Source organism: Poromitra crassiceps (assembly GCF_964638095.1).
Source record: "Poromitra crassiceps genome assembly, chromosome: 14".
Classification (NCBI taxonomy): Eukaryota; Metazoa; Chordata; class Actinopteri; order Beryciformes; family Melamphaidae; genus Poromitra; species Poromitra crassiceps.
In genome coordinates this window covers 26598436-26623100 of record NC_139633.1, presented here as the reverse complement: position 1 = coordinate 26623100, position 24665 = coordinate 26598436, and the positions used below count along the sequence as shown (strand labels likewise).

The following is a 24665-nucleotide window of genomic DNA, read 5'->3' as shown; positions in this document are numbered from 1 at the left end:
CTCAACGATGGAGGTGTAGAAGTGCACCATCGTGGCCTTTGGCACTTTGAATTTCTTCAGCTGCCGCACGAAGTACATCCTCTGCTGTGCCTTCTTGGTGAGAGCTCTGATGTTCAGCTCCCATTTTAGGTCCTGACTGATGATGGTCCCCAGGAAGCGGAAGGACTCCACAGTATTGACTGGGGAGTCACCCAGGGTGATGGGGGAAGGTGGGGCGTTGTTCCTCCTGTAATCCACAATCATCTCCATTGTTTTTTGAGCATTTAACACTAGGTTGTTTTGACTGCACCAAGTCACCAGATGGTCAACTTCCTGTCTCTATTCCGACTCATCTCCATCTGTGATGAGCCTATGATAGCCTATGCCCACTGTTTCATATCGAAGGTTTCTACCAAGTTTATAAAGCCTTTTCTAAGAAACTCTTTACACTACAAATAGAGTGCCAAAGTCACACCCTCTTCCGGGTCAGGCATAAGAATAGGTCATGCCCTCTTCCGGGTCAGGCATAAGAATAGTTTTACTTGGTCAAACCAAGCTATTAGCTATATTTAGAATCAGGGGAGACCATATAGCCTAACATTTCACTCGGTCGAGGCAGGGACACGTTAACAAATTTGTAGGATAGGCCTACTTTTTCTTTTTTTCTTTTTTTTTTAATTCCCTGATTTTTTATCCCATTTTTATCCCCCGTTAGTGCTAATTTAAATTTATTTATCCTGGTTGCTGCTCCACCCTCTGCCAATCTGGGGAGAGACGAAACTGGCTCCATGCTTCCTCCGAGACATGGGCAGTAGCCAGCCGCTTCTTTTCACCTGACAGGGGAAGCTTCACTGGTAGGACATAGCACGTGGGAGGATCACGCTATTCTAACGAGTTCCCCTCCCTCCGAACAGGCGCCCCGAACGTCCAGAGGAGGCACCACATCAGCGACCAGGATATTGCATGTTTTGGTGAAGGGGTTCCTATATGAAGGAAACCCCCAGGGGGCACGGGGAGAACATGCAAACTCCACACAGAAAGGCCCTTTTGACGACCCCACCCAGGCGGTGGGCACACATGCGGACGGGCACGCATTCTTTCAGCGCTCACAGGGTCCCAGATGGGAATCGAACCCAGGATTTTCTAGCTGTGAGGCTACAGCGCTTACCATTGCACCACCATGCCCCCGCGGATAGGCCTACTTTTTTAACGTTTTGGTTAGCTAACGGCCTATGTCCTCAACATCATGATAAGACAAATTCCTCATATATAATCTTGCATATTGTGGCAATACAAGTGATTCTGATTTTGATTCTGGCTACTAGCATCTCTTTTGGCTAGACTACTACAGTCTGTAGTTCTGATGGATTCCAACTCTGCTCAGGTGTGCTCCATCAGTAGCTAACGAATGGAGCTCTCCATGGTGCTGAACCTGTGTTCACTCCAAAAATCCGGCCATGTCACCGTCTATTCGGGACTGCTGCTGCACCCCGACAGTGTCCAAGGAAAATGAAACAGAGACCCAGAGATACATAGCCTAATGTCTGTACGCAGCTAGTGGTGAGTGAAATTAGTTGGATAGTGATACTTGGGCCAGATCTGACTCGTCATGATATGACTTGAGCTGGCCCCGATTGGGCTCTCTCGATTCGTCCGGGTCCGTCCGTGCTTGCTGGGAGGCTGGGTTTGCTCATTTATGAGTTTTCTAACCTTTACTAACACTGACCCTGACTGACTGACTGACTGACTGACTGACTGGCTGGCTGGCTGGCCCGCCTGCTAACTGACTGACTGACTCGCTTGAATTTCCCCAGAGACGGAGGTGTGGCTAGTTTGTACCATTGAGTGATTCATCTTCTCACTCACAGACCATCTTTGCTTCAAACTCAGCAGCCGCACTGGCACTCCGTTTTGGATCGGAGTGGAGATGGGCTGAGGCAGGAGAAATCCAACAACACGGAGACCAGCGGCTGTTCAGTGTAGTTAGAGAAGGCAAGACTTGGGTAAGCTCGTCCGAATCGTTGAGCTAATTTACCGTAGTCAACTAGCTCCCGTTTTGACGTTACTCACATAGCTAGTAGGTAACGACGTTAACGTTGCCAATTAACAGTTTACTTAGCAAGCGTGACATTAGCTAACGCTATGTGTGTGACAAAACTTCTTATAACGTTAGCTGCAGGAACAGCAGGGTTGAGGTGATAAAATGTGACCAACAATGTAGCGTCTCGGTTTTGTGAACTCTTGTTTACAAGTTGTGTGGTTGCAGTAAAAATAGCTGGTTAACATGTGCTAACTTGTTTTTTGCAAGCTAGGGCTAGTACAGCCAACGTTGCCGATGCTGCTACAGTAGCTGAACTGTTGAGCGTGTTGTGACAATCTGTTTTCCAATGCTAAACGTTAGCTAGCCTTTAGAAGACTAAAGAAAGATGAACCCTGAACACGTTCTAGGTTGTTCCTACACCAGTGCTGCACATCCTAGAACACCGATGACTCGTTGTCACACACGACACACCTAACCTAGCTAGCTACGTTAACAGAAACTGATTTGATCAGGATTTGATTGGGGTTTTCCCCGTGCATGTGAGAATGGAAGCTTGGCGTTTGTATTGCTAACGACACAGCTAAGCTAACGTTGCTACCACTGCACGATGAATAACATGTGAGTAACTAAAGGCAATGGCATCTTCATTTTGTAGGGACTATTGGTATTACTAGAGAGACTCAGGCCTCACTAAGGAATTGTATTGTAACGCTAGGCCAAAGCCTGCCTAACCCGCAGGCCTTAAATATTCTACTTCGAGAGAGAGGGTGATCAGAAAGAACTCTTCAGCTGACAGACTGGACAGACCTGAAGAACTCCTGCCTTTTTGGCTGTCATCATTGCACCTTTCTGGTCTGGCCAGATTTATTTCTGTGAGCTGTTGGAAATAAATCAGATCAGTTACTCATTCACAGAAGCATCCAGGAGTCACTAACTTGTGTTCAATTGCCAAGTATGCAATAGGAGTTTTGTTAGAAAGCCTTCTTCTTGTAAGCACACATGACCAAAAGCTTCCTGGCAAAAGTGAGGGAAGTATAAATGCTTTTCCTGAGTGCCTGCCAAACCCCTTTTGTAAGATTTTAAAATCGATGACTGAATTGAAAGCCTTCAGAAGCGGTTGACTTATTAATTACACTAGCTCTGAATTAGACTTTTTCCCTTCCCTCTGTGTGGCTTAGCCGGTCTTGTCTAGCTTTTGTTGTTGGAGAGAGTGAGATTTGTAGTTGGTGTGCGAAGTTAGATTTCATGCAGCAGCAGCAGCATGACTGGGCTTGTTTAGTGTGAGGGTCTCCCTTCAACTAAACTCTTATACCCAGGGGCCCAATGAAAACAGTTGCCATCACATTGTCCTCTCAGTATGGCTCATTTCATTCAATATGGCTAATTTTACTCATCATCTATCATTTTAGTTGCTAGACTAGTTGTCTTGGAGCTGGATGCAGACCATTCTGTTGTAAGCCCAAGGCTACAGCATCATACTCAATCTCAATTCCCCCAAAATGTCTCACCTCCAGGTTGGGAAATTAACACCAGCCACGTGCCAATTACCTTCTAGCAGCCAAAAGGTAGGTGGTAAGACTGAGTTACAGTCTTACCAGCCACTTTGGCTGACCAAACCATTGTGGAGTTTCTAAATCAAGTTAGCTGGTAATATAGTGAGGGTGGTTGACATATTGAATATTGGACTCCACCATTTGTATTTCTCATCTCATGCATCGTTATGTGTTGTGCTAACCTGCTGTTGATCTCAACAGCAGGGCCAATGGATGATACTAGTGACCCGGCTGACTTGAAACAGCCTGCTCAGCAGCACAGCAGTCCAAAAACCAAATTATATCAACAAGGAATGTCAAAAGACTGTAAGTGAACAGTGTATGACTCCCCTGTCCGACTTCCATAGCAGTATCATATGATATAACTCCTGTCTCAGTCATAAGATAGCCTTGATGTCCATATTTGGATCTCAGCTGATATCCTTTTCTTTTCAGCCAGAACACAAACATACCATAAACACACAATATATCAGCAGGCATGCCTCAAACCAGCACTAAAAATCCTTCTTCTCATGCTAACAAATCAGTAGTATACTGGCAAACATACTTATCACAAGCAAGCATGTCATCATAAACAAACACAACATATGTTATCATGTCAGTTTGGGAATACATCTAAAGGTGGGAGTATTGTATAGAGTATCTTTATTTCACTTGATTTGAACTGCACCAGTCTACTTTGAAGTATTTTATCTTGTGGGTTTCCTGTCTGTACTCTGTACGTTTGCACTTTTTAATAGTAATTCTTTTTTTTACCTTTTACTGTATTTTCTTTATGACTCTGTAAAGCACTTTGAATCGCGTCCGTCTATGAAATATGCTCTGCAAATAAAAGCTGCCTGGGATCCCTGGGTGATATCACAGTGGGGCCGCCGCAAATACGACCATAAAAGGGAAAACATTGACCGTCTCCTGATCCTGCTGGCCCTTTTGTGCCGTTTTATGACCTGGGCCTGTATGGCCAGTCGGTTGCCATGTGATGGCGGACAAAGCTCTCCTTCAAAAACGTGCCGAGTGGAGAGTGAGTGAGTGTCTGTGGGGGCATGTTTGAGTTAGGAAGAGTTTCTGCTCAGACGGCTAGTAGTGCAGCACACACCCTTGTCTGACCTTCTACTCTGGAGTTTGACCTTTAACCTTCTGGCCCACAGTCTCTCCGCTGTCCTCTGCTTCTTCTCACTTTGCATTTCTTCATTGGTCTCTTTCTTTTCTCATTCATCCATCTTTCTCTCATATGATCTCTGTAGCTCTCTCTCTTTCTCTCTCTCTCTTTCTCTCTCTCTCTCTCTCTCTCTCTTTCTCTCTCTCTCTCTCTCTCTCTCTCTCTCTCTCTCTCTCTCTCTCTCTCTCTCTCTCTCTCATGCATTACACAGCAAGGCCTTGTCCTCTCCATCTTCTCCCTTGTGAGCGCTGACAGAACATCGCCTGTGTGTGTCGTGGAGTCTCGCATCCTTCCAATCTGAGGGGCTTCGTCATGTTGTCATGGCTTTTGCTTTCACAGTCATTTTCCTGGCTTGTGGGACTCACACATCATCATGTCAATTGAATTGGGTTACCCCACCCTACCTATTTTCGGGGCTGTCTGTGTGAAAGTAGGCCACCGATTGGCCCGGCTACATTGAGGGGTACCTTAGCTGACGCTCATTTAGCTTGCTTGGATTCTGCTGCGCACCAGGTGTCTCTTATGCCAGGAAGATTTAATTGAGCTGTGCATCACTTATAAACGCATTGTGCACGTGTAGGTGCACACACATGTCCAAAGAAAGTGCCTCATTTACATTGAAGTCACTGAACTCTACTAGAGCCGGACCGATACTGGATTTTTGAGGCCAATGCTGATATTAGGGAGTAAAAAAAATTCCGATATCGATATATCAGCCGATATTCTTATAATATTATATATACACATTATATTACACCATTTTCTTGCAATGATCCCTCAAATATCAAAACACTTGACAAAGATATGACTTGACATGACTTGAGATATGTAATGCAGGGAGGATATTTGACAGCGTATCAATAAACGTTATTGTTCAAAATGACATCAATGCAATGAAATGGTCAACTTCACTGGGAATTTAATCATTATAAATAACTAGAAATCAGAGATGGCGACTTGGACTTGGGACTTGGACTTGAGTCACCCACACAGTGACTTGACTTGAGACTTGTCCTAAAAGACCTGAGACTTGACTTGGACTTGGGATTTGGGACTTGTGAACAATCTTTATTTTTTATTTGCATTTTTTTGGTGCATTAACGTGAAGGAAATGTCTACTAATGTCATCCAATCAACTGCAACTGCAATCAACTTTAGCTATGCAGTGTTCTAAGCAGACCGGATGACATGAGACTCGAGGCTTAACTTGGACTTGAGCTCAAAGACTTGAGACTCGACTTGGACTTGCAAAAAATGACTTGTGAACATCTCTGCTAGAAGTAGAAAAACACAAATAGAACAAATATAAAATATAACTTGAGTTAAGAAAAAAGATCAAATATACACACAACGTGCTGTCTATAACTTAAAAAAGTACAAAATACAAAAATATCGGCCAACATATCGGCCGAAACCGATATATCGGTTATCGGGCCGATGATATCGGTGGACCGATATATCGGTCGGTCGCTAAACTCTACATAGCCTTCTCTCTCCCTCTCACGTGATCATCGCTGTTTGTTTTAGCACACATAATAACCAGCCATGACAGTGTTGCTGCTTCATCACGCCTGTGTCTGTGTGTGTGAAACGGGCTGACTCGGGGTGGACGCAGGGGGCTAAAGCGTGATGCTCTCAGCGCGGAGAGGCCGCGCACAACAACCAGACCCTTTGTCCTGGCTTCTGCCCCCCGGCCGTCCGCCCCCGCACACACACACACAGCCCCCATAATGTCCTGGAGAAAAGAGCCTCTTTATCTCACTCGCATATTTCAGCCTCGGCCCCCCGAAAATGACAGCAGCTTTAAACAGGCGAATGTAACAATATGCCCACCACAGTACGGCGACGCCCACCCACGCAGGTTTAGACATTGAGACGCATGCGTGCCCATTGGATACCCAGAGACATTAATCATTGACTGTTGTAGATTCCCCCCCGTGCGCCGCGGTGGGTTTGTGATCTGTGTTATTGTCAGCGCCCCCCGCAGGTTAAATATTGCTCGGTCCCTCCCTCCCAGACAGCTCCTGAGGGCATTAGCGCTGTTGCTTTTGTGTTGGAACATGGCTGAGCTCCAGTCTTCTCTCTCTCTCTCTCTCTCTCTCTCTCTCTCTCTCTCTCACTCTTTTTTTTTTTACCATGCTCAAGTTGGTGTCAGCTGTGGAGGGCGGGGCTAGAAGGGGCTGGCCAGAGGCTCGCCAAATGGAGAGAGAGAGAGGGAGAGAGTGGGCGGGAGGAGATGACTTCAAGAGAAAACAGTGTGTGTCAGAGAGAGAGAGAGAGAGAGAGAGAGAGAGAAAACAAGCAAGCGAGGGTGGGTGGAGGCGATAGCAGAGAGAGTGAGACGGTGAGTGTTGGAGGAAAGAGGGGAGTGTCTGGGAGAAAGAGAGAGAGAGTGGGCGAGGCTGATATAAAAGGATGAAAGGCGGGGCTGTGGTTTGTGTCACATGATCTGGCTGGCAGGCGGTGGTGTGGTGAGCTCCAGGTGGCAGAGAGAGAGAGCAGAGAGAGCGCGAGCGAGCGGGAGAAGCTGGCATAGCTCGCCACAAACAACACTGACTCCCTCCCTCTGCTCACACACCCCCCTCTCCACTTTCTCCTGTCCTCCAGGATTTTTCTTCCCGCGCCCGCCCGTCTGCCCCCGCTGCCTGCCTGCCTGCCCTGCCTACCACCTCCTCCTCCTCCTCTCCGGTCCTCCTCTCCTCTCCGGTCCCGGCCTCCGTGGGCCAGGGAATGTCCCGGCGCCGAGATGCCTTATGTGGACCGGCAGAACCGCATCTGCGGCTTCCTGGACATCGAGGAGAACGAGAGCAGCGGCAAGTTCCTGCGTCGTTACTTCATACTGGACACGCAACAGGGCAGCCTGGTCTGGTTCATGGACAACCCACAGGTAATAATGACACTGGCTGATGATAGCTTAGCACTTAGCGGATTGGTGAAAATGTCCTGGGTAACCGCAGGGGGGTCGGCATAGTTTTCCGCAAACTGTATATATATAGACAACCCACAGGTAACTACAGATGAGCTAATGTCAGTTAGCTGCGTAAAAACAGACGCTAATGTTGGCTTAGCTGTTAGCAATCCGGATGAGCACTTCACATGCAACTAACAGGCTAACTGAAGGCTAACATTAGCTAAGCTGTCTGCATGCAATAGCAACACAAAGCAAAGTACAGGCTAACCTTGTTCTCACTGCACGGCCTCACGAGGAGGAGAGAAATAGCATGCTGCACTATATGCAGACTAGTTGATGGTAATTAGTTAGCATAGACTACAGGTAAACGACAGGACAGTGGGTAGAGTGTAGCTGTCAGCCACAGGAAACTGTCAATCTGATAGAAACAGGATAGGTCTAACTCATAGTGGGGCTGTCAAAATATGATATTAGCATTTTGGAGCGCAACATTCTGGTCCAAGTTGTAAGCACTGATGTTTTGCAGTGACCACAGCGGCTCTGTCAGCGCACGAGTCACGACCCGAGTTATCAAGAGCACGTTACCCGTACATCACGCTGGCTAGAGAGAGACGCTGTATTTGTCAGTGTTCTGTTGCATTACTTATTCATAAATCATGTAGGGCAGGAGATATTTTAAATTATTCAGCCCTGTTCTTTTTATAGATTTAAAAAATGATGAAATTTTAATGATGTCGAATCCAGATCTCCTTAGTTTCAAAACTACGACGAGACAATGGCTGCACTCCATGACCGTTAACTTTTGTGTGTGTGTGCGTGTGTGTGTGCGTGTGCGTGCGTGCGTTGGTTTATTTATTTACTCACTTTGCTTCACTCACCCACTATATCAGCTTCTGCTATTTTACGGTTCTTACCGTAACAAAACTATTTTTATGTTCTGAGTGGCTATTTTTATGTTTTATCTTTCTCACACTATTGCTCTTCTCTGCACAGAACCTGCCTGTCGGCGCAGACTGCGTCGGCTCCCTCAAGCTCACCTACATCTCTAAGGTAAGCACAAAAAATAATCTTGCTAGCACAGCTTATCTGATACAATAAGAGAATATGTATAAATAGAATTGATTTATTCGGGGGAACTGGTACTTGACGGCCATGAACCTTGTCGTCTTTCCTCGTCCTGTAGGTCAGCGATGCTACTAAACTGAGGCCTAAGGCGGAGTTCTGCTTCGGTAAGAATACGCACACCGTTATAACCTCTCTTTCTGAGGATTACAAACTGATCATATCTTTTAGTAACAGAGGTCCAATTTCACTGTCTGTTTTAAATATGGATACAAAAATAAGAATGATATTTTATTTATTTTTTTGTAATTTGTTATGCTTTGTCTATGGGTTTAGACCAGCTGTCACCTATTTGTTGTTGTGAAGAATAGTCCTTATTTCTAGAGTGACATGCAGTTAATAGGGCCTGGACAATATGGCTGTCAGCATGAATCATACGGATTACCACGAGACGGAGCGGGTCGTCCACTAATCGCTTTGGGTAAAAGAGGTCGGTGGTTCGATCCCCCGCCTCCTCCAGCCTGCATGTCGAAGTGTCCTTGGGCAAGATGCTGAAGTGAACCCCTAATTACTCCCGATGGCTGTGTCAGCACCCTGCGCGGCAGCTTTGCCCGCCATCGGTGTATGAATGTCTAGTGTGAATGAGTGAATGTACCTACTCATTGTAAAGCGCTTTGGATAAAAGTGTTCTATAAATGCAGGCCATTTACCATATTGAACACCAACAAAGGTCTTCAAATCCATTCAAACAAATAACAAAAATAATTCAAATCAAAACTTTGTAGGAACTCTATAGACCCTATTGCCCACTCTTCCCAATATTTTATTTTACATTTTTTAATAGAGCCGTACGTAAACGACCTCAGCCTCTCCATCCGTATAACAGAGATCATGTCCATCAACCACAATTGAAAAGGAGGTGAAGAGGGGGGAACTATTGCCCACTCTTAAGCCCTAGTTATACTTTGCGGATCTGCGAGTCCGCCACGGTCCGCCTGATGTAACTTTGGTCATCAGAGGGTGTGCGGCGCGCGCAGGCTCTCTGCAGACAACCGCGTACCTCCATTTTTGTGTGTGACCGTTGCGGACATGTGCACGCGGTCTGCAAAACCCGCTGTACATGAAAGTACACTTCTGCTCAAGCACTCATCGCTCTCTCTCCTCCTTTTAGCAACATTCTCACTAACCCCACAGTGCTTCACCTGCTTTCGAGATCTGCAAAAAATAGTTTGCTTCTCTCTCTCTTCACACGTCCTCGTCCACGACTCCAGAAACGAGTATAAACAAAGCGACCACGCGTCAACAGCGTTGGCATGACTGACCACATATTGACCCAACTGGCTACACTGGCCATAACCAAAGAGAAGAATGTTTGCCGTCCTTGTCCGCCCTCGAACCCGGGTCAAGCGTTGGCTCTCCACATGCTTTCCCCTCCATTGAGCAGCCAGTCAGTCCAAGCCCTGCTCAACAACACTGTCTGTTTAGCCAACACACAGATGCAGGACGCTGCAGCTGCTGATTATCTTATACTTATCAAGTTTAGCAATCTGACAATTGGTTTTGCCATTCAGATGCTATCGTGCTAATGAAACGCACTGAGCACTGTTAGGACAGTATTTCATTGCGCAGTGGCTACAGCACAGGAGTCGCACACATGTTCTTCTAACATCTGAATCTAGTTAACATATTTGGTTCCGCTGATTCATCGATTGCCTAAACGCACGTCTGTAAGGGCACAGCAAACAGTAACAACCTTGTCCATGAATCCAAGAGATGTATCATTCATGTATTATTCAAGATCATGTACGATTCCCACACGTTCCTTAATGTCAAAAACCACGATCTCCCAATACGTGATGTGGCAACGGTTTCACGAAAGTCTGTAATATGTATATAAGACTAGAAGAACGAAAAATGTCGCGTAATCACGAGCCATCACTCCCTACCAATCCCCTAGCACAGGCAGCAAAACTCCATTGCTTATTATTGTTTACCACCCCCCCCCCCTCCTCCCCTCCTCCCCTGTCTCCTTCAAAAGCAGGAAACACTTGTGTGCGATATGAAGTTGACGACCGTGACTGTGTAGCACAAGCTGCTACTTTGTTGAGGTTTTTTAAACAGGATACCAGTACCGACATCCTAATCGGAACCCCATTCACAAAAGTGGGGGGTATTTTTAACCGGGTCGTTTGCGCGCCACATGTTCTGCTGCCATCTACAATTGTTGACGCACCCCCCCCCCCCCCCTCCTCTCTCCCTCCCTTCATGTAAAGACTTAAAGGGAATCTTAATTGGCATTTTCTGAGGGGGCAGTGTCATGCCTCCAGATGGCTTTCCAGTGAAAACGAAAAAGCCAGTCTTGGTGGTGGGGGTCTGTCTATGGTTGATGGATATGGGTCTGTGGGTTTGCCGTGTGAACGTTTGCTGTTCCCGGCTGCGTTACTCAGTGCCACACATTGTTTAGTGAGTGCGTAACTCTGACTCAGATTCTGATACCCACTCAACCCCCCCCCCCCCCCCCCCCCACACTCCCAGATTAGTAATCGCAGCACCCTGGAGACCACCACTCTAACAGCACCACCAAGAAGTTGACCCGTCTCGTACAGCACACACATGACGTAGTACGCCCTACAGTGGGCTGTTTAGTCGAGGAATGCTTAGACAGATGCTGCTAATATAAAAATAGGTCTGAATTCTTTCCGATTTGAATATTACTGCACATGTGTGCACCCTTGTTTCTTCAATATGCCATAAAATGTCAAAGCATATAGTTTGAAAGGTTCGATCGTGTGACGCCTGAACAAATGTTCATTAAAAGAAATGGCATCCTCTCCAGCCTCTGCTGGTCCCAACCAGACCTATAGTGACCCTTCCCCCTGTTTCCTCAGGTTTTATAGGCAGTGTTCTTAATATTACAGAGTTACAAAGATAAATAAACATTTTGAGTTTGGAGAGAGCAGATTTGTTCTTACTGGTCCTCTGAATGAGACAGCCGTGGAGAATTATGTACAAAGGGAGGGGAGGTCTTCCATGTGTCCGAGCACTCGGGCCAGAAGTGGAGATACACACACACGCACGCACACGCACACACACACACACACACACACACACACACACACACACACACACACACACACACACACACACGCACAGGGAAAGGCAGATTTATTTGTATAGCACATATCTCATACACTGGGGTAATTAAAATGCTTTACAGACTAATAAAAATACAGTGGAGGTAAAAGATTTACAATTAAAGTGCAAAAGTACAGACAAGATTAGGGATGCCACGGTCATGGTGTGGACATTTTCCCACCGGGTAATATAACACGTGACAACACCGGTGTTACCGGTGACACCGTATAAAAAAAACAAAAAAGAAACTTGCGATGAAACATGCATTTGTGACGTTTGGCTGCTCGACCTTGAACGTCAGATAAATGTTTCATCGCAAGTTAAGACGGCGTGCGCGATTTTGTTTGGGACTTTCGATCCATCCGTCCCTCTCCCGCGCACCCGTCTCATGAAATAATTGTGCGAAGTGTTCTTCTGTTCTTCCTAAATCCAGAATCATAGCGAATCAGTATTTGACCCAAAGAAATCTTTGCGATTGATAAAATGGTGTATGCTCCTCGTGTTCGTATGGCTGTACAGATGTGCTTCCCCGATGGTAAGAAGTGGGTAGGTGGGTGTACTGTAGACCGAGGTGGTTGAGGCTGACTCTAGCGAAGTCGTCCACCTGGAGAGAGTGTGTTGCTGGTGGTGGTGTGGGAAGGGGGAGAGGCTGCTCTTGGCTCAGTCATGTTCACGTCTGGAGACATCTGTGCTCTCTCCATACTCCATCCCATTTGCTACACCAGACGGTCTACACCCACTCAGTCTGCAGCACATCTCACTACTAGTAATGTGGTCTATTGTATTGAAGTTGAACACAGAACGATATGGGGAAAAATATGGAAATGAAGTAGTGGATAAAATATTGATTTCGAGGCATTTCTTTGTTTGTTTGTTTCTGTCTGTCTCTGTCTCCCACTCTGTCCTACAATTATTCTCACTGCTCGTTTTGTCATCTTAACAGTCATCAACGCAGGAATGAGGAAGTTCTTCCTGCAGGCCAATGACCAGCAGGACCTGGTGGACTGGGTGACCGCTCTCAATAAAGCCACCAAGATCACAGTGAGGACAGACACACACACACGACGGAAAAACCACGGCCCCGCTTCAGCGGTCGTCATTTGTTTTCCGATTCTTATCATTTTTGGAGCGACCGTTCTTGCTTTCTTTTCTGTAGAAGTGAGTGAGTGGACTGTCTAGCAACCAGATAGGAGTGAGTCACACAGCATGACTAACAGGATGCTGTATTGTTATGTATTGAACGTTGCCCACGGTCTGAGGGACAGAGGAGGATTTCCATTGTTCTCCGCGGAGCCTTTGTGCGCAAAGGAAATGGGCGAGCGAAAAGTGCGCTCGCGTGTGACGTTACAGGCGTGTGAACGTATAGAACCTATTGGCTGGATGTAAACCGAGGAGGAGAGAGGGGGTATTTTCCATCGTGGAACTGGATTCCACAAAACCTCCCACTCTGTTCCCCTCTGTGTGTTGATAAAAACGTAGTCGTACTGTGCAAAAGTCTTAGGCACCAAAGAGTTTTTATTATAAATTGTCTTAGATGTTTATTCATTTGAATTAGTGTGTCAGTAGACTGCACTTCATAGTACGTTTTTGATGTTTAGAAACTTTATGTTTAATTATTTTTTCAAGCACCTTCGCTTTACTTTTATATGTACCTGTATGTATGACTTTTGTACAGTGCTGTATGTGGTTGGATTAAGTCAGTTGTGTGTGTGTGTGTGTCCATAGGTGCCAAAGTTGAATGATGGCCAGCAGAATGCAGAGAACCAGAAGCCCTTGCTGGATGGCGTAGGACCCAAGAAACAGGTCTCCTACAAGACGGAGATTATAGGAGGAGTCCCCATCATCACCCAGACACAGGTGAGCACATGGACTGCACCACATGTTAGACTAGAGCATATCTACAGACACAGGTGAGCACATGGACTGCACCACATGTTGGAGCATATCTACAGACACAGGTGAGCACATGGACTGCGCCACATGTTAGACTAGAGCATATCTACAGACACAGGTGAGCACATGGACTGCACCACATGTTGGAGCATATCTACAGACACAGGTGAGCACATGGACTGCGCCACATGTTAGACTAGAGCATATATACAGACACAGGTGAGCACATGGACTGCACCACATGTTAGAGCATATCTACAGACACAGGTGAGCACATGGACTGCACCACATGTTAGACTAGAGCATATCTACAGACACAGGTGAGCACATGGACTGCACCACATGTTGGAGCATATCTACAGACACAGGTGAGCACATGGACTGCGCCACATGTTAGACTAGAGCATATATACAGACACAGGTGAGCACATGGACTGCACCACATGTTAGAGCATATCTACAGACACAGGTGAGCACATGGACTGCACCACATGTTAGAGCATATCTACAGACACAGGTGAGCACATGGACTGCGCCACATGTTAGACTAGAGCATATATACAGACACAGGTGAGCACATGGACTGCACCACATGTTAGAGCATATTTACACTCTATTATTTTGCCATTGGAAAAGACTTGGGCAGACACAGGGAAACACACACACGCTTAATCAAACCAGACATTTTGGCACATTTCAAAACTTATCATCACACAGGTATGGCACATCGAACAACTGTAATGTAAATGACACTTTTAAGTAGATTGAAGGATGTAGGCAGTACACCATATGCCATATTAAGTCATATCTTCTTAACCCAGCCCCTTTTTCCCATGGCATCATCGCCATGGCACCATCACCATGGCACCATCACCATGGGCAATTAGGCATCAAGAGGCGAAATCACGTTGGTCAGTCAGGTGCAGGACACTTCACGCCTCAATACCTGTGCTCCGTCAAACTTTTACGAAAATATATGAATCTTTATTACCTTCTTTAGAAGATAGGAATCTTCACTCATCTTTATTACGTTAGCTGTGAGTTTTAACACCAACCGCTGCCACAATCCTCTTCTCATATTCTCAATCAGAAGGTATTATGCTTTCTACCGTATCTACTCGGTCAACATCTGAAGAAAAATCTTCATTATTTATTTATTTATTTATTTGGGCTGTATTTGAATGGAAATTGTATCATCCAAATTATAGGCCTATTTGTCACAGTTCATAGTCCTGTCTATCATGGATTGGTGCCTGTTTCTTTTTTAGCTAGCGAGCTATTAGCGTGCAGAAGCCCATGTACCACGGGGCTACACATAATCTGTGCTTGTTGTATTTTGAGATGTTGTTGGAACTTGAATGTGGATTGCATTTGTGATGGTGTACTTCACCCTCCAGCACGAAGGGGGCGATTGCGCAGAGGGGCCGGAGCGCGAGGCCCTGCGGCGTTCCCACAGCCAGCTGCCGTACTTCCTGGGCAGGCCGGCTCAGGAGCAGACCGTCATCAAGTCTGGCTACTGCGTCAAGCAAGGAGCTGTGGTGAGATCCTGCCTTCTGCTTAGGTCTGGGTTGGATTGGGTTGGTTCTGGTTCAGGCTCGGGGTTCAGGTTCCATTTAAGAAAGGTTCTGAATCAGGCTGCTTCTAGAGTACCTGCAGGGATGACGGGTTTTTGAAGGCTTACCCAGAAATCGCCACCATGCTGGGTCGTAGGGGGGGAAATCAATGGGATTTTTGTATGGGGATTTCAGTTAAATGCGTGAAATAAGGTCTGTGCTTAGCAAAGGTTTATGAAACAGCGAACTTGAGCAAGATAATCTTCACAAAGGAGGACCACTTTTATGACTTTTGAAGCGTAAATGTTGTTTCTTTATTAACCCATTGATACCCGATGCAGCATTTGTGTGTATATCCCTCATTTGTGTGTGTATCCCTTTTAAGACCGCGGTCTTAAAGAGATACACACACAAATGCATCAGGTATCAATGGGTTAACAGAAAATGCTTCAAAAGTCATCAAAGTGGTGCTCGTTTGTGAAGATTATCTTGCTGAAACACAAACTTCGCTGTTTCATAAACTTTTGTCAACCACAGACCATGCATTTACCCGATTCTGAAGTCAGACGTAACTGTGTACGGTCATGTGGCCTGACCTGACCTATCCTAGGTCAGTGCTTTGTTGTCTTGTTGGGAATGTGCAGCTCTGAGCTTTAGGAGGTGGACTCCAGAAAAACCTGTTGGGACAGGGGGCGTCCTGGTGGCTCATTCAGAGGAGTGCATACCACTACCAACTCATAGGTTTGACGTCTGACTCATGCTATGCTGCTGCACCTATCCATACCTGCACATGTGTGTGTGCGTAAAATACTCGAGTATAGTGGACTGCCCCACTCCTCGTAAATAGACACTGTGAAATCTGTAGGGACTTGTAATATGAGTGCTGCTTTTTGTTTTTAGTGTAGCAAATTGTCAGCTCTGAGAGATTGTCAGGAAATGATTCAGAAATGTCTTAACATTAATTTGTTGTTGTCCTATTTTCTCCAGATGAGGAACTGGAAGCGACGATATTTCCTCCTGGAAGAAAACTCAATGAGTTACTTCAAATCAGACCTGGTAATGAACGTTTGACGAAGCTCTCGGAAGCCCTCAGAGAAATGCCTGTTATTGATGAGGATTGCCTTCCCCCTCGCACAGTCGGAAGAGCAGAGGAACGCCGAACACACACACTCCCAAGTTCTGACACGTTGCATCCGCAGTCAATGGAATTCGGTGCCTCCACTTCACATGTCCCAGCATGCCTTGTTTACCCTGCCCTGGCCTCTCCCTCACTCGCACACACACACACACACACACACACACACAGACTCAGACCCTCGTCAAGATGATGTGGTGTGTCCCATGACCTCTCCTCCTGGAGATCTGCCCTTATTTGACAGCGTGATGTGTCTTATTTGGCCATCAACAGGCCCGGTGACACAGACTCTCTGTCTGTCTGCTGTTGGTGCCGTATCAAAGAGCCAGGTCACGAAAGTTACAACCGCCAGGGAATAAAGTTGAGAATTAGCAGTCTGCTATTTCTGGCTGCCCGCTATCCCTGTGAAACAAAAAGTAAACTAAGCAAGACAGCCTCATTTATCAAGCAGCGTCTTGGCAAATTGGCTTGAAAAGATTTTTTTTTTTTTAACTATACAAATAGACATTTTAACGCACACTAGACGGCAGTCTGTAAAAACGGGCCTGTGTTAGTATTTCCTTCGGTTTTGCCATACTTTCAATATTGATCAGTGCCGTGGTCCGTTCATCGTTTGTTCTGTACTGTGTTTTCCTCGCTTGGCATCAGGAGAAAGAGCCTCTGAGGATGGTTCCACTGAAAGAAGTTCACAAAGTCCAGGAGTGCAAACAAAGGTATTTAACAAGTGTCAGCATTTACCCTATTGTACAAAGCCTCCCCAAACTTTTTCTTTTTTTAATATCCAGGGGAATACAGTGTTTCCTTGTTACTGATTCATGCCGAGTACGATATAATCTGATCTTTTTGTGTCCTTCTTTTGTTGTAGTGACATTATGATGCGCGATAATCTCTTTGAAGTCGTGACTACATCTAGGACCTTTTATATACAGGTAAGAGGACATTTGCCATAGTAAATTGGATGTAGATTGGGGTGCAACTAACGATTATTTGCGTAATCGATTAATCTGCCGATTATTTTCTCGATTAATCGATTAGTTGTTTGGTCTGTAAAATGGTAGCAAATGACGATCAGTGTTTCCCAAAGCCCAAGGTGATGCTCTCAAATGTCTCTTGTTTTGTCCACAACTCAAAAATAATATCAGTTTACTGTCATACAGGAGTAAAGAAACCAGAAAATATTCACATTTAAGAAGCTGGAATTAGAGAATTTAGACCTTTTCTCTTAGAATTGTACTCGAAACGATGAATCGAGTATCAAAATAGTTGTCGATTAATTTTCTGTCAATCGACTAATCGATTAATCGTTGCAGCTCTAATGTAGATATTTGCACGCGCATCCCTCATCAGTTACCATGCCATGATGCTCAGGCTAAACACTGCAGTTTCCACCCCTCTCTGCTTGTCCTGACCTCTTGTCTGTTTCTCTTCCACTCAACACTCATTCTGTGTCATTCTCATTTCCAATCCACACTCTCTCACACTCTTGCGCTCTCCTTCTCTCCCCTCTCTCTCCACCAGGCGGACAGTCCAGAGGAGATGCATAGTTGGATCAAGGCCATCTCAGGGGCCATAGTGGCCCAGCGGGGACCTGGGAGGTCTGCGGCCACAGTACGTAACACACACTGCAGTATTTCACAGCGCAGCACCACCACCCTCCACCAGAGGGTCAAACTCGCTCATTTACGATGAAACTTGAATCGGGACTAGAATCACAATTTGAATGACTTGAGACTTAACTAGGAAAGGGGGGAAATTACCTCAGACTTGACTTAGACTTGCATCTGCGTAATTCGAGACTTAGGTGACCCCGAGGACGGTCTGATGACCCGAAATGATTCAAAAGAAGAAAAGAAACGACAATACTGCCTCTGACTAATCTGAATAACCTCATTGTCCAATGTTCACTGCAATTATACATCTGGCTCTTATCCGATTTTAGTCCAAAGATAGATTGTTTACCTGCAGGACTTTCCATTTGAAAATGTATTCCAACCAGAATGCAATAATTTAGATGTGAAAAGTTGTCGTGGCAGACATGATGTGTTTTAACTTGAAGCACATCACTTTCATGAGCTACATTCAAAGTTGTATTTTCAAGGGGAGGCGACTACACTTTTGAGATGTTCGTATTTCTTTTTGTGAAGCAAGCCTAAGTTAGTTAGCCCACATAACGGTACAGTTTGCCCATTTTTTGTTAGAAGAATACAATATAATACTATATATATATATATATAATACTATAAGTGCACTACATCGATGCACTGAACTGACATCCAATATGACCAGGTCCACAACTAGTCTTCATCAGAAAAAGTCAATAAACTGACCTGGGAGCTGACAAAATATCAGTGTGCGGCGGACTCTATTTATTTTCTAAGTTATTTGCCTTTTGTCCTGCACCTGACCTCCTTTAAGCGGATGTGCACGCCCTACTTCTTTCTTCAGGTCCACAACTAAACATGACTTGATCCCACGCTGACCTGATTTTGCGTTCTTTATGGGAACTCGAGACTTGGCCGTTTTGACGTCGGCGTCGCAGCCACACGACTTGACCTTGCGCGCGTGCGTTTGTGTGGAGGGAGCGAGGCTGACCTGGCTCTGCCCTCTGCTGGGGGGCGAGGGGTTACTGCACGCTCTGTGGTCCACTCCCCTTTTCTCTTCTGTCTGTGGTCCAGGGCTTCTCTTCTTCTGTGTCTTACCTTTCTAGCATCCAGAATGGCTCCAGGTGTTTTTTGTGAGTCAGGGCCAAATAAGCTGTGGCAGCACAGAGTGCAGTACTTAATTTATACACCGAGGGGCCCCCTCCCGACTTGAAAGAAGCACTTCATCAGTTGTGTGTCTGCGTCCTACATGCAGAGTCACGGCCGGTTGGCGTTGGCAGGTGAGGAGAGAGATGTCACCCGTTCCTTAGTGCTGACTGCAGAGAAAAGAGTGTCCTCTCCTCTGCTGCAGTACTCTACAGTCCTCTGTAGGTCCCTTCTGGTTAAGATGGACTCAGTATCTCCTCCCTCTGTGCACTCTCTTTCTGTACCATTCCCCCTTTCTTCCTTTGTCTTTTTTTCCCTCTCTCTCACTCCCTTCTTTGCTGTCCTCCTCTGCCTTTTCTTCCTCTCCTTTCTATCTTTAGCTGGGTTTCCATCCAAAGGTATCGCAACTTTTAATCCAATTTTCAGGAAAGTCGGCAAAAGAAAATGCGATATTTACGCACGTTTCCAACCACTACCGCTATGCGTAATATCAGGAATGGTGGAAAGAGGAGGTTCAATTAATTGACGTGATTAAAACATGGCCGTAGACGCCAGTCAAACCCTCAAACGAGGGAAATTAACCCCGTTCTCTGAATAAATGTGAGGCTGTCTGCCTCTGCTAACGTTACACGGGCGTGCCGTTGTCTCGCTATGAAAAACATCACACATTAATTTAATGGTTCTTGATTATACAGAGGTACGTAAAATGTATTACCAGATGCCACTCTTCAAATCGGCATATATATAATCTACGGCGATGTTACTGTAAGTGAATAAAATGTCAATTCTGGATGTGAGTCGCCTGAAATCCCGCTGTCTTCCTCCGTTAAAACTGCATGTTTTTGAATGGAGTTTGGTTACAGATTCGCTAAAGCTGTTTCCACTGCATTTATCGCATTTCTTTTTATCGATACACCCTACTTTTCCGTCTCCCTCAAGCGTGAAAACTTTTTTTGCGATATTTGGAGGTTTTATCGAATTTCCTGGTGTTTCCACTCAGGATTTTAATGCGCAATTTAAGATTTCGCATAAAAACAGGTGGATGGGAAACCCAACTTTTGTCACCTTCTCTCCTCCTCCTCCTCCTCCTCTTCCTCCTCCTCTGGGCAGACGGCCCCCTCTGCTCTAACCAGCTTTGCACTGTGTTGTTGCAGATGCGGCAGGCCAGACGGCTGTCAAACCCCTGTATACAGAGGTATACGTCCCGAATCGGGGAGTGCAGCAGCACGTATGTCAGCTCCTCTAAATCCCCCCCTTTTATAAACTAAACAGCTCCACCCTTTTTAATCCTGTTCTTCCACACTCACTGGCTGGCCTGTTTTTTGGTTTTAGAGGTCACGGGAGCGGAGCGGATCCGATGGCACATCTGATGCTCCTTTTGCTAAGAACCAAAACGCGCACCCCCATGTATGGCTATGACAACCCCGACAAGCACTCCTCCCCCCCCCCCCCCCACTTCTCTCGCTTCCTCCTCTCTTCTCGACTTCTCTTCCTCCTCTGCTTTCCTCCTCTCTCTTCTTTCACACGTTCAGCTCAGCTCAAAGTTGAGCTCCATCATCGCACAGTCACACGTATCCACGTATTTGATGAGAGACACGAGGTGTGCTTGATTTGGCTTCTCTCGCATGTGATGTCTGGCGCCAGCAAGCATGGCAACTAAAATCAAGCACACCTTAAGTCATTCCGATAATCATTTTTCGAAATATTTTTTAGCCCTGGGGTACTCCTCCCCCAAGTGACTGAAAACGGCGTTATAACGATCATAATAATAACCACTGGAAAAAACCTTCTGCCGCCACTGCCTCCCTCCCCCACTCTCATAGCTTGACTTGGCATAGTTTTCACCCGCCCGCAATCATTATTGCCGATACCTTCGGTGCTTAAACTCTGTAACATGCTCATATTGAAATGAAATATGGCGTGCATTGCAAGTCTACAGTACATCTACAATGCACACGCAAAAAAAAAAGGCCCACCCACTGCACTAACTACCCGACCCGGCTCGGCCCGTGAAAGTCTTCGGCCCGTTTTCCTGTCTGGGTCTTTATGACTCTGTATGTTGTGTCTTTCACTCTCTCTTGTGTGTCTCTCCCCTGTTATCTCTACCTTCTGCAGTCTGCTGCAGCTGTGTACCTGTCTTAGATGTGTGACATCCTGCTTGTCTCTCCTCTTCCCTCCTGTTCGCTGCCTGTATGTCATCTCTCTTTTTTTTTTCTCGCACACACACACACACACACACACACACACACACGTTCATACGATGCCGCTTTCCGTATCGTCTGACACCACCGTGTACTAAAATGTGACACCTTTTTTGTCTTAACCCGGTTTTGATTTGCAGACACTAAATCTGTTGCTATAATCCCGGGCTCTCCTCAGGATTTTGGACACGTGTCGGTGCTCGTCGGGCAACTATTAACATTCACTCACCATCTAAAGTGATCATTTGTGGATTGACTGATTTAGCCGTTTCACACGCCTGCAAAGTGGCGGGCACCGTTTGGGAGAAGCCGTGTATCAAAAGAGCACACCTTAACGTTGACGGTTCTATGTTCTTGATGCCGTTTATTTGGGATGTTGGTCTCTCGCCCTCGCCTCCATGACTAACCTTTTTTTTTTTTGCTTTCGCTACTTGTCCTGTTGTCTTCTTTCTTCCATGCCCCCATCTTGTCTTTCAGAGAGTGAAATCTGACAGTGAAAAGCTGTGAGATACTGAGCAACCAACCACTGCTTCTTAAGGCTCTTCTTCTGCTACCTGTTGCCACTACCAAGCTATAGTCTGCTGACACTACTACTACTACTACTACTCCTGCTACTTCTACTAGTACTTCTGCTACTACTACTACTGCTACTACTACTCTACTAATACCACCACCACCACCACTCTGTCAATGCTACCTTCTTCAGCGCCTCCTACTCTAACTACCTACCACCTTCAACACCAACTCTACTACAGCTGCATCAGGCCCCGCGCTGCAGTTCTGGTGCTAAACTCCGAGTCTGTAACTCACTTTTTTTTGCTCTTTTACAAATAAAACTACAAGTAGACACGACTTCGCCGTCGTAGCCAATATCTAAAAACTGTTCTGGTCTTCTTCTTCTTCTGTGTTTTCCTCCTTACCATGTCTGCCCCCCCTGCAGGAGCACAGTGGCCGCTCCTCCCCTTCCACATTCTACCGCACTCCCGCGGGGCCCCCCGCCCCTCGCTCGCCCATATCTGCCGTGCCACCCTGCTACCCCGAGTGGGGCGCTGCTGTCCCGGGCGGCCCACGCCCGCAGCCTGGCGTGGGACAGCGAGCACTTCATGAGCCTCCTGCCCCGGCCCAGCCACAGCCACAGCCACGCCCCGACGCCGCCCCCGCGCCTGTCCCTGCAGGAGACGCGCCTGGCAAAGTGACCGCCGACCCCGCGGCGGCGTCGTCCCTGGAGTCGCCGTGGCGTCGACGCAGCAGCTTTGGGCCCTTCTCGGCCGAACCCGCCCTGGACCTGGATGACGGCGACCTGCAGATCAGCCAGGTCTGATCCTCCTCCTCCTCCTCCTCCTCCTCACCCTCTGATGTTTTGAATACTTAACTGATCTGGACTGGTGTTGAAAGAAATGGCATCGATCAGGAAGGGGAACAGAATGGGTGACTTGTGTTTAGAAAAGCAGGCGTTTGGGTTTCCGAGCCAAAGTGAATGGTGGACGAGTGTACAACAGCACAAAACGAATCTTTTGCGATTCTCTCTCTTCGAGACACCGTCGATGTGTAAGGGGGAAAAAAAAAGTGGGGTCGTCAACTGAACTGCACTCGTGCGTGCCAAAGGCGACCCCCCCTATTCACCCACCCCTGCTCCATCTTCCTGCTCTTCTATTAAAATGGCTTATTTATTGACATATAGTTGATGTCAGGAAAAAAAAGTACCAATTGGTTTCCTCATGCTGATTAAAATGCAATGAGAGAGCTTTATTTTAACCTGCGTCGGCACACAAATATTTGCTCGGCAATATTTGTGGCGCCGATGATTTTTCTAAACCACTCTGTGCCAACTAAATAAGGGAGCGAGCGATTTCCCGATGACTGAAAGCAGTGCTCAAATTGAGGACTGACTCTTCACCACCTGTCTAATCTCTGTACTACGGTAATCTAAATTGTATGCTCCTTTCATACACTAATTGTAGCACTCTGGATTTGTGCAATACATTGCGAGCCAGTTTCATAGCTATGGGTCAAGCCTGGTCTCAGATCAGCTCCTCATTTCAATGGAATTTCTCATTGGAAGGGTCGCGTGACTCCTCCTAGGGCTGGTGGTGAACACCCTTTCTGTGAAACTGGTTCCGTATGACCCAGGGGTGTATGTGAAACCTGAAACTGGTTCCATATGACCCAAGGGTGTATGTAAAACCAAATGTATTGCAGCTGCATTTAGTTGGTGTACAGTGAGTATCACTCGTCGACGAAGTCGCTGTCACATTCAGTAACGGTACCGATATGACTTTTGACGGTTTTCTTTTCGTTCAGTTGCCAAACCCTTGACTAAAAATGTCTCTGAATTGTTGGTTAATGTTTAATTCAATCAGTGAGTGAGTGAAATCTAAAGTGGTTTATGATTGAACTGTGTGTGGATGGGTCGAGGATGAGATGGTTCAGTCCTCAAGCGTTTTTTTAGGCGTTTCAAATTTGAATCGTGATTACAATTTACAACCTAGAGAAACTAGACAAGTCTTCTCCGGTGACAATGTGACTCATTTTAAAATGCGAGCAAGCTGAGCATCATATCTCCCTCGGGTAGCGGAGTGAGATTTGTTGTGTAGAAAGTAGAAACACAGGAGAAAGGCAAAATTGTGAAAGCTATCGCGGGACACGCGTCGATCCGACTCCCTGAATATGAGTGCAGAGCATTTAACATTCAACTTCATAAAGATCACACTGAGGGGGCCTGATCAGGTATTGTCGATCGGCCCCCCGAAGTACCTAAACTTGCAGTCCATCGTTTTGGAGTGGATTATATAAATCACTCAAACATTTTGGATCATGGTTTTAACAGAATAAGTTCGAGCTCAGACACTTTTCAATCGCATGCTACCATTTTAATGCTGATTCCCCCACAGATTGGCTTTCTGTTGCAAGGTTCTGTTTCTCCATGGCTGCTCTGTGTGTGTTGTGTGTGTGTGTGTTACTAAGATAGAGATGATAGCGCGGTGTGCGGGTCAGTGTGTTGTAGGGTTCTTCTTTTGGTATGCTTTTAGATGTTTCCTGGGTATTGTTCCTTGTATCTGTGTTGCCAAATAGTGAGGTTTAACCCAATAGTAATAGGCATCTTGCCTCATGGTCTTATTAAAAAAATTCCACTGTAGCTCTGCTAAAATAATATCAACTAGCTGTTTATAAAGTGCCTGCTTCATTTCAGCCCAACAAAGCCAAGCTATTTCATCCCTTCTCTGTCTTGTGTTTGGTTTGAATTGTTATTATTTATTATGTGGACGAGTTGAAAGAAATAAACACATTGAAAATGT

The 24665-nt window shown here is 46.1% G+C and overlaps 1 protein-coding gene across 6 annotated transcripts; it reads left to right on the top strand.

Annotated features, from left to right (window-relative positions):
- Positions 1–1853: 1853 nt before the first annotated feature.
- LOC310789224 (pleckstrin homology domain-containing family A member 1-like) lies at positions 1854–24665 on the top strand. 6 transcript variants are annotated; one of them, XM_083650814.1, is made up of 16 exons: positions 1936–1982; positions 3535–3585; positions 3775–3879; positions 7340–7619; positions 8637–8693; positions 8827–8872; positions 12784–12881; positions 13566–13697; positions 15131–15271; positions 16274–16342; positions 17070–17134; positions 17287–17350; positions 17940–18029; positions 19278–19389; positions 20323–20396; positions 22310–24665. In XM_083650814.1, exons 4-16 carry the CDS (start codon positions 7479–7481, stop codon positions 22688–22690), a joined length of 1470 nt encoding a protein of 489 aa, XP_083506940.1. In that variant the 5' UTR covers positions 1936–1982; positions 3535–3585; positions 3775–3879; positions 7340–7478; the 3' UTR covers positions 22691–24665. The 6 variants fall into 6 exon arrangements, with proteins under 6 accessions (XP_083506941.1, XP_083506939.1, XP_083506943.1 ...); XM_083650813.1 differs by lacking the exon at positions 3535–3585 and having other exon boundaries at positions 1896–1982; XM_083650815.1 differs by lacking the exons at positions 3535–3585; positions 3775–3879 and having other exon boundaries at positions 1854–1982.

Excerpts from the sequence above, each read along its gene's own strand:
- LOC310789224 (XM_083650815.1), top strand. The coding sequence starts at position 7,479 with ATGCCTTATGTGGACCGGCAGAACCGCATCTGCGGCTTCCTGGACATC. Across the intron at positions 13,698-15,130 it reads CCATCATCACCCAGACACAG|CACGAAGGGGGCGATTGCGC; the intron begins GTGAGCACATGG and ends TTCACCCTCCAG. Across the intron at positions 17,351-17,939 it reads CTAGGACCTTTTATATACAG|GCGGACAGTCCAGAGGAGAT; the intron begins GTAAGAGGACAT and ends TCTCTCCACCAG.